General features: G+C 39.5%; 1 protein-coding gene across 2 annotated transcripts in view; it reads left to right on the top strand.

Annotated features, from left to right (window-relative positions):
- LOC130223390 (protein bicaudal D homolog 1-like) overlaps positions 1 to 14,394 on the top strand; it is a 41,976-nt gene that overhangs the window by 13,124 nt on the left and 14,458 nt on the right. For both annotated transcript variants that reach the window (XM_056456178.1, XM_056456179.1), the window contains exons 2-7: positions 5,302 to 5,514; positions 5,938 to 6,090; positions 6,690 to 7,163; positions 7,878 to 8,984; positions 11,578 to 11,729; positions 12,207 to 12,417. In XM_056456178.1, the coding sequence (XP_056312153.1) occupies positions 5,302 to 5,514; positions 5,938 to 6,090; positions 6,690 to 7,163; positions 7,878 to 8,984; positions 11,578 to 11,729; positions 12,207 to 12,417 (2,310 nt within the window). The remainder of the gene's footprint in view (positions 1 to 5,301; positions 5,515 to 5,937; positions 6,091 to 6,689; positions 7,164 to 7,877; positions 8,985 to 11,577; positions 11,730 to 12,206; positions 12,418 to 14,394) is intronic.

The raw sequence follows: 14,394 nt of genomic DNA, 5'->3' as shown, positions 1-14,394 counted from the left end.
TGGATGAAATGACTAATGGATGGATGGATGGGTGGAATGACTGATGGATAGATGGATGGATGCATGGATGAATTGATGATGGACCGATGGAATTAATGGTGGATGGAGGGGTGAATGGATGGATGAAATGACTGATGGATGGATGAAATGACTGATGGATGGATGGATGATGGATGGATTTATGGATGGATGCATAGATGAATGGATGGGGGCATGAATGCATGGATGGATGAAATGACTAATGGATGGACGGATGGATGCATGGATGGATGAAATGACATGGGAGACTGGATGGACAGATGGAATAACTGATGGATGGATGGATGGATGGATGGATGCATGGATGGATGAAGTGACTGGATGGATGGATGCATGGATGGATGAATGGATGGATGAATGGATGGATGGATGGTTGGATGGATGGTTGGATGGATGGATGGAATGGCTGATGGAATGACTCATGGATGGAATGATGGATGGATGGATGAAATGACTGATGGATGGATGGATGCATAAATGGATATGACATGGATGGATGGACTGATGGAATAACTGATGGATGTAGGGATGCATGGATGGATGGATGGAATGACTGATGGAATGACTCATGGATGGAATGATGGTTGGATGGATGGATTGATGAATGGATGGATGAAATGACTGGTGGATGGATAGAATGACTGATGGAATGATTCATGGATTGATGGATGGATGCATGGATGGATTGATGGATGGATGTGCAGCTGGTTTGTAGAAGCTCGGTTCATTCTCACCAAGTGTAGAATGATAGTCATGCAGGCTGTTTCTCCTTCTCCGATCTACTCACCCTGGTGCTCTGTATATTTTGCATGTGCCTCTTATTTAACACACCTGATTCACATGACCAGCTCGTTAGAAGAGCTCCATGCAGCAACTGTGTTCTGATTTACAGCTCCCTGCACAGTGTGCATAGCTTTTTTTCTCCCACTATGACAAGTGGGAAAGTGAGTGGGAAAGTGGGAAAAATATAATAATTACCTGGTCTCATTTTTTTGTTGTGGTTGTTGTTCATTATGTCAGTCAACTTGTAATTACCATTAAAAAAGTAATTTAAAGAGCACTAGCTATTTCTAAAGCACTACTGTGGGTTTTCCAGCACTGCTGCAGGACTGAATGACCACAAGGGAGAGTTTGATTGAATTTCAGCCTAATGGAAAACCCCAGTGGCGTCTCTTTGTAGAGCTCTCTCCGTCTCCATCCATGCAGAGCAAGCGTTGAAGAGGGAAACACTGTAAAAGCAGACATCCAGCTTACGCTGCAGTTTTTCTGCTCCTTTTGTCTTCGTAGTGTTGGCGGTTCTCTGAATTTCGTTTAAAGCAGACCTATTATGCCACTTTTTACAAGATTTAAAATACATCTCCTAGAATGTGTGTAGTGAAGTTTCAGCTTAAAATACCACACAGATAATGTTTTATAATGTTTTATAACTCTGAAACGGACCCTTTTAGGCTTTGATCCTAATTGTGGTGTTTGAGTGTCTGTCGCTTTAAATTCAAATGAGATTGTGCTCTTTTTCAGAAGAGGGCGGAGCTACAAATGCCTGTGTGTTAGCATAGTGGCAGATTTAACATCAAGACTAACATCTTATGCTAATGAGGGAGAGATTGTCACTAGTGGGCGGGGCTTTCACTCTCTGATGACACATACAAAGAGAGAATGTCAATCAAAGTGTTTCTGCAGACAGTTTTTATCAAGTCTGATAATAAAAAAATACGATTAATTAATTTTTACCTGGTTATATTCACAGACTGCTGCCACACATCTGTGTTTAAACCCCTTATAAATGGGATTTTTGCATAATAGGTCTTCTTTAAACTGAAAGCAATTCAATTGACTGAAAATAAATTAAAACTAAGAGAAAAAGCAAAATAAAAAAAGACTAACAAAACCAAATGAACCTAGAAGGAGTTCAGAATGAAATCAATCGTATGTTGGCAAGACTTCAGGACTCCACCCATACTTTCAATCAGAAATGGGGTAGCTTTTTACAGTATCTGGAGAGCATGTAAAGAAAAAATTGAAGGGTTGTCATTTTGGCTGTCTGTTGTATTATTTTGTATTTAATATTTATGTTATAATTGTTGCTTTGTTATTATTTTTATTATAATTTGTTTACATTACTGAATGTTGAATTTGTATTGTGATGTTGTATAGGGTACATAAGTTCAAAATAATTTTAAAAAGTGGCAGCACGGTGGTGCAGTGGGTAGCACAATTGCCTCACAGCAAGAAGGTTGCTGGTTCAAGTCCCGGCTGGGTCAGGTGGCATTTCTGTGTGGAGTTTGCATGTTATCCCCGTGTTGGTGTGAGTTTCCTCTGGGTGCTCCGGTTACCCCCACAGTCCTAAGACATGCGCTATAGGTGAATTGAATAAAACAAATTGGCCGCAGTGTACGAGTGTATGAATAAGAGCGTGTATGGGTGTTTCCAGTACTGTGTTGTGGTTGGAAGGGCATCTGCTGCGTAAAACATATGTAGTTTTGTAAGTTTAAAAGGATTTCTTAATTTTTTTAATGAATAAAAAGGAGCAACTTCATTAAAAACATGACAATAAAACATGACAACATTCAATCTTCAAATCAACATTCATTCAAAAAACATGTTTGTCACATTTACTCAAGTATCGAGCAGTATCGAATGACGATTGGAATGACTAATGGATGGAATCATGGTTGGATGGATGGATAGATGGATGATGGACGGAATAACTGATTGATGGATGGATGTATGGATAGATGAAATGACTGGTCGATGGATGGAATGACTGATGGAATGACTCATGGATTGATGGATAGATGCATGGATGGATTGATGGAAGGATGTGCAGCTGGTTTGTAGAAGCTCGGTTCATTCTCACCAAGTGTAGAATGATAGTCATGCAGGCTGTTTCTCCTTCTCCTGTCTAGCTGGAATAGTTGCGGTACGTTCTGCTGTGGCAACCTCGAAGGAAAATGTACATTTTAAGTAAAAGAACATTTAAATACAATCCAAAATCTGAAAAATTTGGGACAGTATGGAAAATGCTAATAAGAAAGAGTTGATGAAGACAATATGAACACTAAAAATATATTTAATTTCCTTTTCTGTCATTCAGACCTGCAACATATTCCAAAAACAGTTGGGACAGGAGCAGTTTAGGGCTGGTAATCAGGTAAATTGGTTAAATAATGACGTGATATGAAACAGGTGATGTCCACAGGTGATTGTAGTTATGATTTGGTACAAAAGCAGCATCCAAGAAAGGTCTAGTCCTTTAAGATGAACGAAGGTTTGCCAACAAATACATGAGAAAACTACTGAAATATTTTAAAACAATGTTCCTGAAAGAAAGATAAATTAGGTGTATAGATAAGTTAATGAACAATAATTAATTTGTTAGAGAGGTAACATTTTATTGAGCAGCAAATAATGCGCTCATTCTGTCCCATGATGCACTGCTCCATAAGCCTGTTCGGTGGTGTTCATCCCTCACTCCATTGATTTCTCACACTATGAGCTTCTGCATTGATCTTCTCTGTGTTTTATGCGAGATCAGTGCTGTCCTCTATTCCACACACGCCTTCTGGATTATAGACAAAATGACTGAACTTCACCTCTTACTGTGAGGCTACTTGTGCTTTTTGATCTTTGGTAAAATCTGTGTCTGTTTTTCAGATCTGTTACTAAATTTGAGGATAGTTGAAGAGAGAATGGGTCATTTTTGTGGAGAAAAAAATGGACACAACAATGTAAACAATAAAAAAAAATTGAATAAATTAAATTGAAGTGAAAAATAATATTGAATTAATGCTGATTACACAATTGTTTTTTTTTTTTTGTCTTTGTTGTTTTTTTAGTAAATGAATATTTTTTTACTAAATGTATTTAATTCCAATAAGACGGAAGTATTGGAAGACACTGGACAACGAAGTTGAGGATCCATGTACAGTTTATTACAAAGAATAGTCAGGCAGGCAATGGTCAAAACAGGGGCATACAGGAAATCCAAGAGTGTTGTCAAAAGCAGGCAAATGGGGAGGTCAAGTGGCAAAATAGGTGGTAAACAGTAAAACAAAGCAAAAGCCAAAACCACGGGAAGACAAGACAAGACGCTTAAGTGATGCCCTAAGCAGAAAAAAAAAGACTCAGCAATGATGTGTGTGCTGTGTTTAAGGTCCATCTGATTAGTCCTGAACAGCTTCAGCTGTGTGAGTGAAGTGCATGGTGGGATTTGTAGTGCAGTTGATTGTGAGTGTTCTCCAGCATTCTGCAAGAGCAACACTGGTGATCATAATACTATTACTAGTGATTTCCAGATTTTGTATGCTTATCAATTTCATTAAAAGAAAAGTTATTATCAGTATTGGGGAAAAAAATGTAAATATATTTTATAAACTGTAGTTTTGTAAGTTAAAAAGAATTGTTTTAATGAATAAAAAGGAGCAAATTCATTAAAAACATGACAATAAAACATGACAACATTCAATCCTCAAATCAACATTCATTTAAAAAACATGTTTGTCACATTTACTCAAGTATCGCGCAGAAACAGAAATATTTAGACAAAAGAATGATTATAAATGATTCATAGTCATAGAAAACAAACATTTTTAAGGCTTATTCATCATTTGCGACGTGTAGTTACATCTTTTGAGAGGTGCGCGAGAAAGGCTGCGCCGGACCATACACAGAAGTATAAACCAACCTTTAGCCGAAGGAAAACGAATCAATGAATATATAATTAAAATAAATGCAAAATAAACTGAAATTGTATTTTATTAAGCTACATAAAAATATAGGTATATTGTTATAGTATATAATATATACTATTGAATTAATGCTGGCTAAACAATTACATTTTGCTCATTTTAATTAAATAAATATTGTTTAAATACATTTTTTTATTATAAAACAAAAAAAATTGTAAATTCTTGTAATTAACTTATTAAATAATAATAAATTTTTAATGAATTAAATTAGTTTGAAAAGTGACATTTGAGAGTAATATTTGGTTTATTGTCATTGTTGCAAATTCAATTTCATTTTATTAAATGTATTTAATTCCAATAAGACACTAATACTAGTGATTCTCAGATTTTTGCTTATCAATTTCATTCAAATAAAAGTTCTCATCAATACTGAACATAAAATTACAAATATTTTATGAACTATAGTTTTATTAGTTTAAAGAAATTTCTTAAACTTTTAATGAATATAAAGGAGCAAAATTCATTAACCCACACATTTCTTAGCTAATTTATCCTTTGCTGTGGTTTCTGCCAGGCCTTCAGCCAAGTTTACACCACGCAGAGGAAGGTGGCTGAAGATGGAGAGACCAACGAGGAGACGCTGCTGCAGGAATCGGCAACTAAAGAGGCGTATTATATGAGCCGACTTCTGGAGCAGCAAGCAGAGCTCCACAGCAGCAGATCTCAGGCGTCCTGCACACAAGCCGAAAACGAGAGACTCACCTCCATCCTGCAGGAGCTCCGAGAGGTAGGAACAACTTATATCCAGTAAGATGTTATTGCAGAATAATGCCTGACAGATTTATCAGCAGTCCAATGTAAAGCCAAGCACTGTTGTTTAAGAAGGGTTACTGAAGGGTTACTGAAGGGTTTATTCTGCAAAGACAACCATGCTATATGTACTTTATCCTGCTTATTACACGGATACCTGCCATAAAACATATATATTGTTATAAATGTTGTTATAAATATATAACATTGTTCTGAGTCGTAATAGATATTTTTTATTTTGTTAAAGGCGAAGCTGACAGAAATGAAAACGGCTGAATGGAGCATACACTAACCTATGTATTATTCAGTCACAAAATGGCACCAAGGCTTGGGCTCAAGGTAAAAGGTAAAAATCCCTGTTGTAATGGAGTGTGTGTCTTGGTGTGTGTGTTTCTGTCAGAGTAATGAGATGCTGGAGCTGCAGAGGAGCCGGATGAGAGAGGAGGTCAGAGAGTATAAGTTCAGAGAGGCCAGATTACTGCAGGACTACACTGAGCTGGAGGAGGAGAACATCTCACTGCAGAAACTGGTGTCCACACTCAAACAGAACCAGGTGGACACACACACACACACACACACACACACATACATACATACATACATACATACATACATACATACTTTTATACATGGTTTATGAGGACTCTATATAGGCGTAATGTATTTTATATAGAATAAACCTCTTATTATATGATGCCCTACCCCTAAACCAAACCCTTACAGGAAACCTTTGGCAAAATTTTCATGTCAAGCATTTTGAATTACAAGGACACAATGCATGTCCTCATAAACCACCTTAATAAAGTGCATTGTTATTTATATGTATTATGATATATAACAATTATAACTTTTTCTAATTGTTTATGTATTGTATTTATTTATATGCAATAAACTAGCATATACACTGATATTTATAGAGATATTTAAATACCCAAGCCAATAAATAACTGATTTAATTAACTTTAATTAGATTACAGTAGCTCATGGGGATGATTTTAATATATCGTGTAAAATATGTTGAAATGAAACATAAAAAATGCTAAAAGAAATTATATTTTATAAATTTAATTTTAAATAGTTGTTATTAAATTCATAAATAGCACATTAATCGATTAATATAAATGACTTTACCTGTTGTTTTATTTATTTCAGGTGGAGTTTGAAGGCCTGAAGCATGAAATTAAAGTTCTGATGGAGGAAACGGCTCTGCTGAACAGCCAATTAGAAGATGCGCTGCGTCTGAAGGACATCTCCGAGAGCCAATTAGAGGAGGCGTTGGATGCTCTGAAAAACGAGCGCGAGCAGAAAAACATTTTGCGTAAAGAATTAGCCCACCATCTAACCGTGTGCGACGGGAATTTTAGCTCAGGCTGTGCCCATTTGATCGCATTGAGCTCAGCACCCCCTAGTGGCAGCGCGACACCAACAACTGCTACATCGCCCACTAGTGAAGACGGCGGGAAGTGTAACGGGCATCTGCTTCAGGGCGCAGCAGGTTCAGTGTTGAACCGTCTGAACGGAGACTTCAGGGCGTCCAGTTTGAGGAAGAGTGAGATTTTGACCCCTGATCTGTTTAGTGAGCTCAATGGCCCAGAGATCCTGAAACTCAGACAACAGCTTCAGCAGGTCAGTGTAAAGGGGGCGGGGCTTGTGCGTGTGTCACGCCCATATTATGAATATGTATTGGCATTAACATTTCTATTAGAGTAAGCTCATTTTATAAAGCAAAGCTGTTTGTTGATGCAATAAGTAGCTTTTTTTAAAACTCATGTCTCTAAAGAGTCTGGCTACTGCATTGGTTTAGGCGTTGTTCTGTTTACAATGGGATGCTGCAGTGTCGTGGGATGAAATATGAGACCACCATACACACTAATGGACCATGCTACTGGCTTATTTATATCCTTCCTGTCACAAGAGATCGCTGTTCCTGTAGTGCAGGTTCATTTGAGTCAAATATATGTGAAGCTCCGGAGTATGTCAATGGCAGACAATGAATATACATTAACTTTATACATTAACTTGTTTGATAAATATTATTAATTACTATTACTAGTATTATTAATGATTAATTTCCTCCAAAACATTTTATTGGCCCACTAGCACTTTAGGGAACCACAGTTTTGGTAACCAGCTTCACAATATAGATCTTACTGGTTATTTGCATGATGGACCAGTACCCAGTATGCAGTAGTCAACATTTGAAACCGATCACCATGTTTCATCAAAGTTGCTCTAAAACTATTGACCAACACCCAATCTTGTCTTAAACCTTCATTAAAATTTATGGATCCACTTCAAATGTTGACTAAATTCATTCGTCTACTTGTTCATGTGCTCCAGGTGGAACGGGAAAAAGCATCTCTGCTCAACACCTTGCAGGAATCCCAAGCAGTGCTCCGTCATACGCAGGGCGCTTTAACAGAGCAGCACGAGAAGGCCAGCCGCTTGGGGGAACGTTTCCGAAAACTCCGCCGACAGCGTAGCAGTAAAGTCAAGGAGGAAGAGGAGGAAGAAGAAGAGGAGCCTCTGTTCCTGCCTGTGGGCCAGGAGGGACCGAGTCTGGAGCTGCTGCAGAGTAAATACAGGGTGGCCGTGACGGAGGTGGTTGGACTGAAGGCGGAGTTAAAGGAAGTAAAGGATAGATATAACGAATCAGTGGAAGCCAGAGCTCGGGTGGAGGAACAGGGACAGGCACAAATGCAGATGCTGGAGATACAAGTAGCAAAGCTAGAACGAAGCTGCAGGGAAGGCCGGGAGAAAGCAGTGAATCTGGAGCGTGAGCTGCAGGCAGCCAATAACACAGCATTGGAGACGCATGGAATTCTGGGAAACGCTCAAGATGAGTTGGCGATATTTAGTGAGGAGTTGGCGCAATTATACCACCACGTCTGCCTGTGCAACAATGAGACACCAAACCGCGTTACGTTGGATTATTACCGGCAGGGCCGGACCCTGACGCGCATTTCCACCTCTGGCCACAAGGGGCAGCAGGACGACCACCGTGTACTGTTGACCCCTCGACTTGCACGCCGATTAGCAGCGATTAACGAGTCTCGGAGCCCGTCAGACTCTCCATCCAAAGACCCTCTCACTGCAGAGCAGAGCCCGGTCCGCACCCCTTTGGGTTCTCCCAATGTTAGTGCCTCTTCCTCATCATCATCTTCATCCCCAGCTCCAGAATCATCCACAGGCTCAGAGCTCCGCCGGGAGCCCACAAACATCCATCACCTCAACGCAATCATCCGTGATCAGATCAAGCACTTGCAGAAAGCCGTAGACCGCTCGCTCCAGCTGTCCCGCCAGCGAGCGGCCGCCAGTGAACTCGCCCCGCTGATGGACAAAGACAAGGAGGCCTGCATGGAGGAGATCCTCAAACTCAAGTCCCTCCTGAGCACAAAGAGGGAGCAGATTGCAACCTTGCGCCTTGTGCTCAAAGCCAACAAGCAGGTAGGCTAATCAGCTCTATTTATTACCCAGCATCCCTATTGATTGGCCTGAGAGTATTGAACCATGGGAGTCCTTACATTGACTGAGATTCTCATTAAGGTTGCTGTGTTTCTTGGCAAAAGTGCTACACTTCAGCATGACTTGCTGTCTTTCACCTATAGTAGTAGTAGTGTTGCGTGTCATGATTTTTAACTATTGGCATAATGTCTGTCCGACTTTATGGCTTAACTTATTGCTCCCAACCTATTCTGACTTTGCACTGTAGTTGGTGTTTTGTCTTGCAAAGTTACTTCCTTTAAAGTCATGCATATTGATATTGATCAACTTGCTCCCAACCTATTCTAACTTTGCACTGTAGTTGGTGTTTTGTCTTGCAAAGTTACTTCCTTTAAAGTCATGCATTTCGATATTGATCAACTTGCTCCCAACCTATTCTGACCTTGCACTGTTGTTGATGTTTGTCCTTGTAAAGTTACTTTCTTTTACCCAAGGCATGCATATCAGTATTGATCATTTTTCACTGCACAACATTTAAGCATGAGTTTCTCTCTTTCACCTATAGTAGTAGTAGTGTTGCGTATCATAATTTTTATCAGGATAACGTCTGTCCGACACTACTGCTTAACTTATTACTCCCAACCTATTCTGACCTTGCACTGTAGTTGGTGTTTGTCCTTGTAAAGTTATTTTCTTTTACCAAAGGAATGCAAATCGATATTGATCATTTTTCACTGCACAACATTTCAGCATGAGTTGCTGTCTTTCGCCTATAGTAGTTGTAGTAATGTTGCGTATCATGATTTTTAACTATCGGCATTTGCTTCCAACCTATTCTGACCGTGCACTGTACCTGGTGTTTTTCCTTGTAAAGTTACTTCTTTAAAGTCATGCGTATCAATATTGATCAACTTGCTCCAAACCTATTCTGACCTTGGACTGTAGTTGGTGTTTGTCCTTGTAAAGTTATTTTCTTTTACCCAAGGCATGCAAATCAATATTAATCATCTTTCACTTTCACGACATTTCAGCATGAGTTGCTGTCTTTCACCTATAGCAGTAGTAGTTTTGCGTATCATGATTTTTAACTATCGGCATAACGTCTGGTCGACTTTATGGCTTTACTTATTGCTCCAAACCTATTCTCCTTGCACTGTAGCTGGTGTTTTTCCTTGATAAGTTACTTCCTTTAAAGTCATGCACATCAATATTGGTCAACTTACTCCCAAACCATTCTGACCTTGCACTGTAGTTGGTGTTTTCCTTGTAATGTTGCTTTCTTTCAACCAAGGCATGCATATCAGTATTGATAATTGCGTATCATGATTTTTAGCTATCAGCATAACATCTGTCCAACATTACGGCTTAACTTATTGCTCCCAACTTATTCTGACCTTGCACTGTAGTTGGTGTTTGTCCATGTGAAGTTACTTAAAGGTCATGCATATCAATACTGATCAACTTTCACTTAGCAGCTTATTCTGGCCGTCCCATTAATGATACTTCTAAATTTCTTGGTAAAATTATGTGGTTTCTACATGAACTGGTATTTTTCACCTGCAGTACTCTTGTGTAAAACCATAAGTAACATCGGCTTCATTTCAACCAACCATTTCCAACTTATTATTATTATTATTATTAGTATTACTTAGTTTTTTATGGATGCCATTTCGGTACCAATTGGTACTAATGTTCTGGAAAGGGACCAATGTTGGTGTTTTCGACAATCCCTAATTGCTTCTACATGAATTGTTATGTTTTCATGTAACTTGATCTGCAAAGTACCAACAAGTCTGGTCCACTTCACAGCTTCTTCCTGCCAAGAAATGTCCACGGACATAAATGATAAAGACAAACCTAAGTTTGTTCTTAAGGGTAAATATTGTCACATGTAAATTTACCAAAAATAAGAATTCTCTTATGTGTAACGAGTGGAAGTAATTAGCTTGCGTTTTCATTTTATTTTTACTGGGCTATTTTTCAGTTCTTTCTCGAAAGATCCTGTAACTTGTAAGCATGGTGTTTCAGACTGCCTGGTGCACCAGACTGAGGTGTTAAATTTACAGCCTGTAAGGTGAAACGTTGATAGAAAAGGGAATTTTCTGTCCGACACATAATTTCTTTCTCCTTGTTGGCCACTGTGTGATATAAAGCATGTTGTATGTCCCTTCCAGCCCGCAGATGATTAATAGACATTACAATTTATAGATCCCAGACCCAAGAGAATGTGCTGTGCTATATGGGCTGCAAAGTAATTACAACCTCCATTATTATGTGCAGAAAAACATACAACAGGAGTTCTTAGTTACTGGAAAGGCAAGCATTCAGTTGAATGAGCTGTTCATTGTATAAAAGTAGGTTTTTAAACCTGGGCAATTGCCTGGTAAATGCATCCCATACATCAAAATGAACAGAGTATTAAGTAGGCCTGCTATTATTACAGTATTGCTCATGTATAACTGTGGACTTTGAGTTAGAAAACATCTAATTGGACTTTTTAGAAAACAACTTTGGCTTTGTTATATCACATCAGTATTGGGTTAACTAATTGTTGTCAGTTGTTTACTAGGCACAATGTTGCTTGTATTTTTCACAGACGGCTGAAGTGGCTCTGGCCAACCTTAAGAGTAAATATGAGAATGAGAAGACTATGGTGACCGAGACCATGATGAAGTTGAGGAATGAGCTGAAGGCTTTGAAAGAGGACGCAGCCACCTTCTCTTCCCTCAGAGCCATGTTCGCCACACGGTGAGAAATATTAAATAGACGTAAGCATGTTCAAGCGTAAATGAAAGCATAGATGAAAAGCCATATAAACACAAGTGCTGTCAGTAGCAGCAAGCTAGTGCGGAAACTCGATTGAAAATACTGGTGTACAATAAATGTTCATATTTTAAAGACATGGCAGGGAACAATGGAATTTAATGCAGTGCTTCTTGTCCGGTCTGATACTCACTTTATATTGGATATCAATCAGGCAGTGAAGATCATTGATTTCTAAAGAAAACAGATCTTAATCGTGGCAATTTTGTGACAGTGCAACAGTTTACCGGAATCAATTGGGCTGACTGACTGAAAATGAAAAGTCTGTGTGCATATATATATATATACAACATTGTTTTGTTTACATGGGTCTCGCCTTCCTCGCCATAGTATGCTACCATAAAAAATCATGTCAAAAAACATCGGCAGTATTTCACACTAATTTCCGTTCTCTCTGATTAGGTGTGATGAGTACGTGTCTCAGCTGGACGAGATGCAGAGACAGCTGGCGGCAGCAGAGGATGAGAAAAAGACCCTCAACTCACTCCTCCGCATGGCCATCCAGCAAAAACTGGCCCTCACGCAGAAACTGGAGGACCTGGAGTTCGACCAAGAGCAGACACACCGCACCCGAGTGGGAAAACCATCCCGTATGAGGAGCAGCACGCCCAAAGTAAGTGCACCTGTCCCACCCCTTCCCGACACCCCTTTGACAATTACCGAAGTCCTTACAGCAGCCGCTGCAATCACTTCACCCACAACACCTACTTTTGCACCCGTCCAGCCTTCCGCTCCAAACAGCCCACCATCTTTGGAGGCTCCTTCGTCTCCGGTGGTGTCCTCGTCCTCTTGGACGCCCCCAAGTACGCCATACCGCCATTGGACAATGGGCGTCCGAGCGTATGTGGTTGAACCGCACTCTTCCTACACACATTTACCTACACATGCCTCTATCCTGGCCCGCAGATATGCAAGCGAGTCACATTATTCCTCAGGCTCCGCCCCTTCCTCGCCCTACCGCTCACCCTTATTGGCCAGTCGCCGCTCAATGTGGGGCTCATCCCAATCTCGCCCCCTTCCCAGCCACTTCCAGCGCTCCACGTCCCGCTACACGCCCCCTTCATCCGGCTATAGCCCTTTTTACCCCAGAAACTACAGCTCTCAGCATCCACCCTAATGAGAGAGGAGGACACACTGGTTTCTGTGTTTGAATGTTTTTGTAACTCAGGGATTTAGTGGAGCACAAGTGGCCCGGCCTTCTTCAAAAAAAGAGAGACTGTTGATCAGTTCTCAGGACACTGTGTTCTGTCCCGATCTGAGGACTGTCTGACGGACAGATTCAACAGGACATTTACGTTGACAGAATCGGCTTTTGTCGCAGGTTGTTTGGTGTGTGTATCAGAGTGAATGTCTGATTATTTGAAGAGATTTAATAAATGAAAACTCTGTCATCGTTTACTCAGCCTTCACTTGCTCAAAACATGTTCTCTTTGGCTGCATTTACACTGCAGATCTTGAGGGTCAATTCCGATTTTGTGACTGTATCCGATTTATTTTGCTGACCTGCTTACATCATCTTTTAAAAGTGACTCGTATCCGATCATCTGCATTTACACAATACACGGCAAAGGCGCAATGACCAGAAAAAAAGAGCGGGCGCTGACTGACAGCTGATAATTAAAGAGCGCTCTTTTCTTTATTCCTGTATGTAATCTGTTCGCAGCTTTTGACAAGCTGTTTTACTATAGTTTATGACAGAAATGTCCTCATTTGGCCATCTTCTTTTGATATACAGGCTTTTTTAAACCAGTAGGCATCTTAATGCAATGTCCATGGCGTGATTTATGCAAGTGATGTATGCTCTAGTTTTATATTAGTTTATATTGGTTACGTGGCGGACATTGCGCTCTCTCGCTCTCGTTTACATGCTTAAATACCTGTGCTATATGACAGTATAAAAGCCTTTTTAGTCCTTGTGTATGAGATTTAAGGTTTGGGACTCTGCTGAAGTCTGCTCTGAAATGAAAGACGTCATTCTCTCATACCTGTCAACATTGGGATGTGAAAATAAGGGATATGCCCACCATAATAAGGGATTCCCCTGACAACCCCCCCCCTCTTAAAAAATCCCCCAACTACTAAAGATGTTCATTTGGAGCTGTTTCATTGTAAATAAACAGTTAAGTGGTCAGTAATATGCTTTATTATTGTTATTTACAAAAGAAAAATTAAATAGTATACATTAGCAGTTAAAAACATTAGCAAACAGTTCAGCTTATTAAAATTAAAAGCTATTATAAAGAAATAGATTAAAGCTATCAAATCTCATTAGCCGTTTCTTCGCTGTATAACTTACACATTCTGATTAAAGAGCAACGAATGAATCTCTTATTTATTTAGATCTTTTTCTATTCATTACATTAAATAACAGAGGTGTCACTTTAAAAATACACAGATCTAACGTTATAATGAAAGCTTTCGACTGCTTTCCTAACTGTTTATGCTCATTTAGGACAAAAGTAGTTGTGTTTGAAAAAAACCCCACCAAGATCGACATCTTTAGATATTATTATTTTTAATTATGTTATAAGTCTGTTCAAAGACGCACACAAATCCAAGTCACTCAGCTTCAAATCGCGTGTCCAGCATC

The sequence above is a fragment of the Danio aesculapii genome, chromosome 4 (assembly GCF_903798145.1).
Source record: "Danio aesculapii chromosome 4, fDanAes4.1, whole genome shotgun sequence".
Taxonomy (NCBI): domain Eukaryota; kingdom Metazoa; phylum Chordata; class Actinopteri; order Cypriniformes; family Danionidae; genus Danio; species Danio aesculapii.
This window is presented reverse-complemented; position numbering and strand designations above follow the sequence as displayed.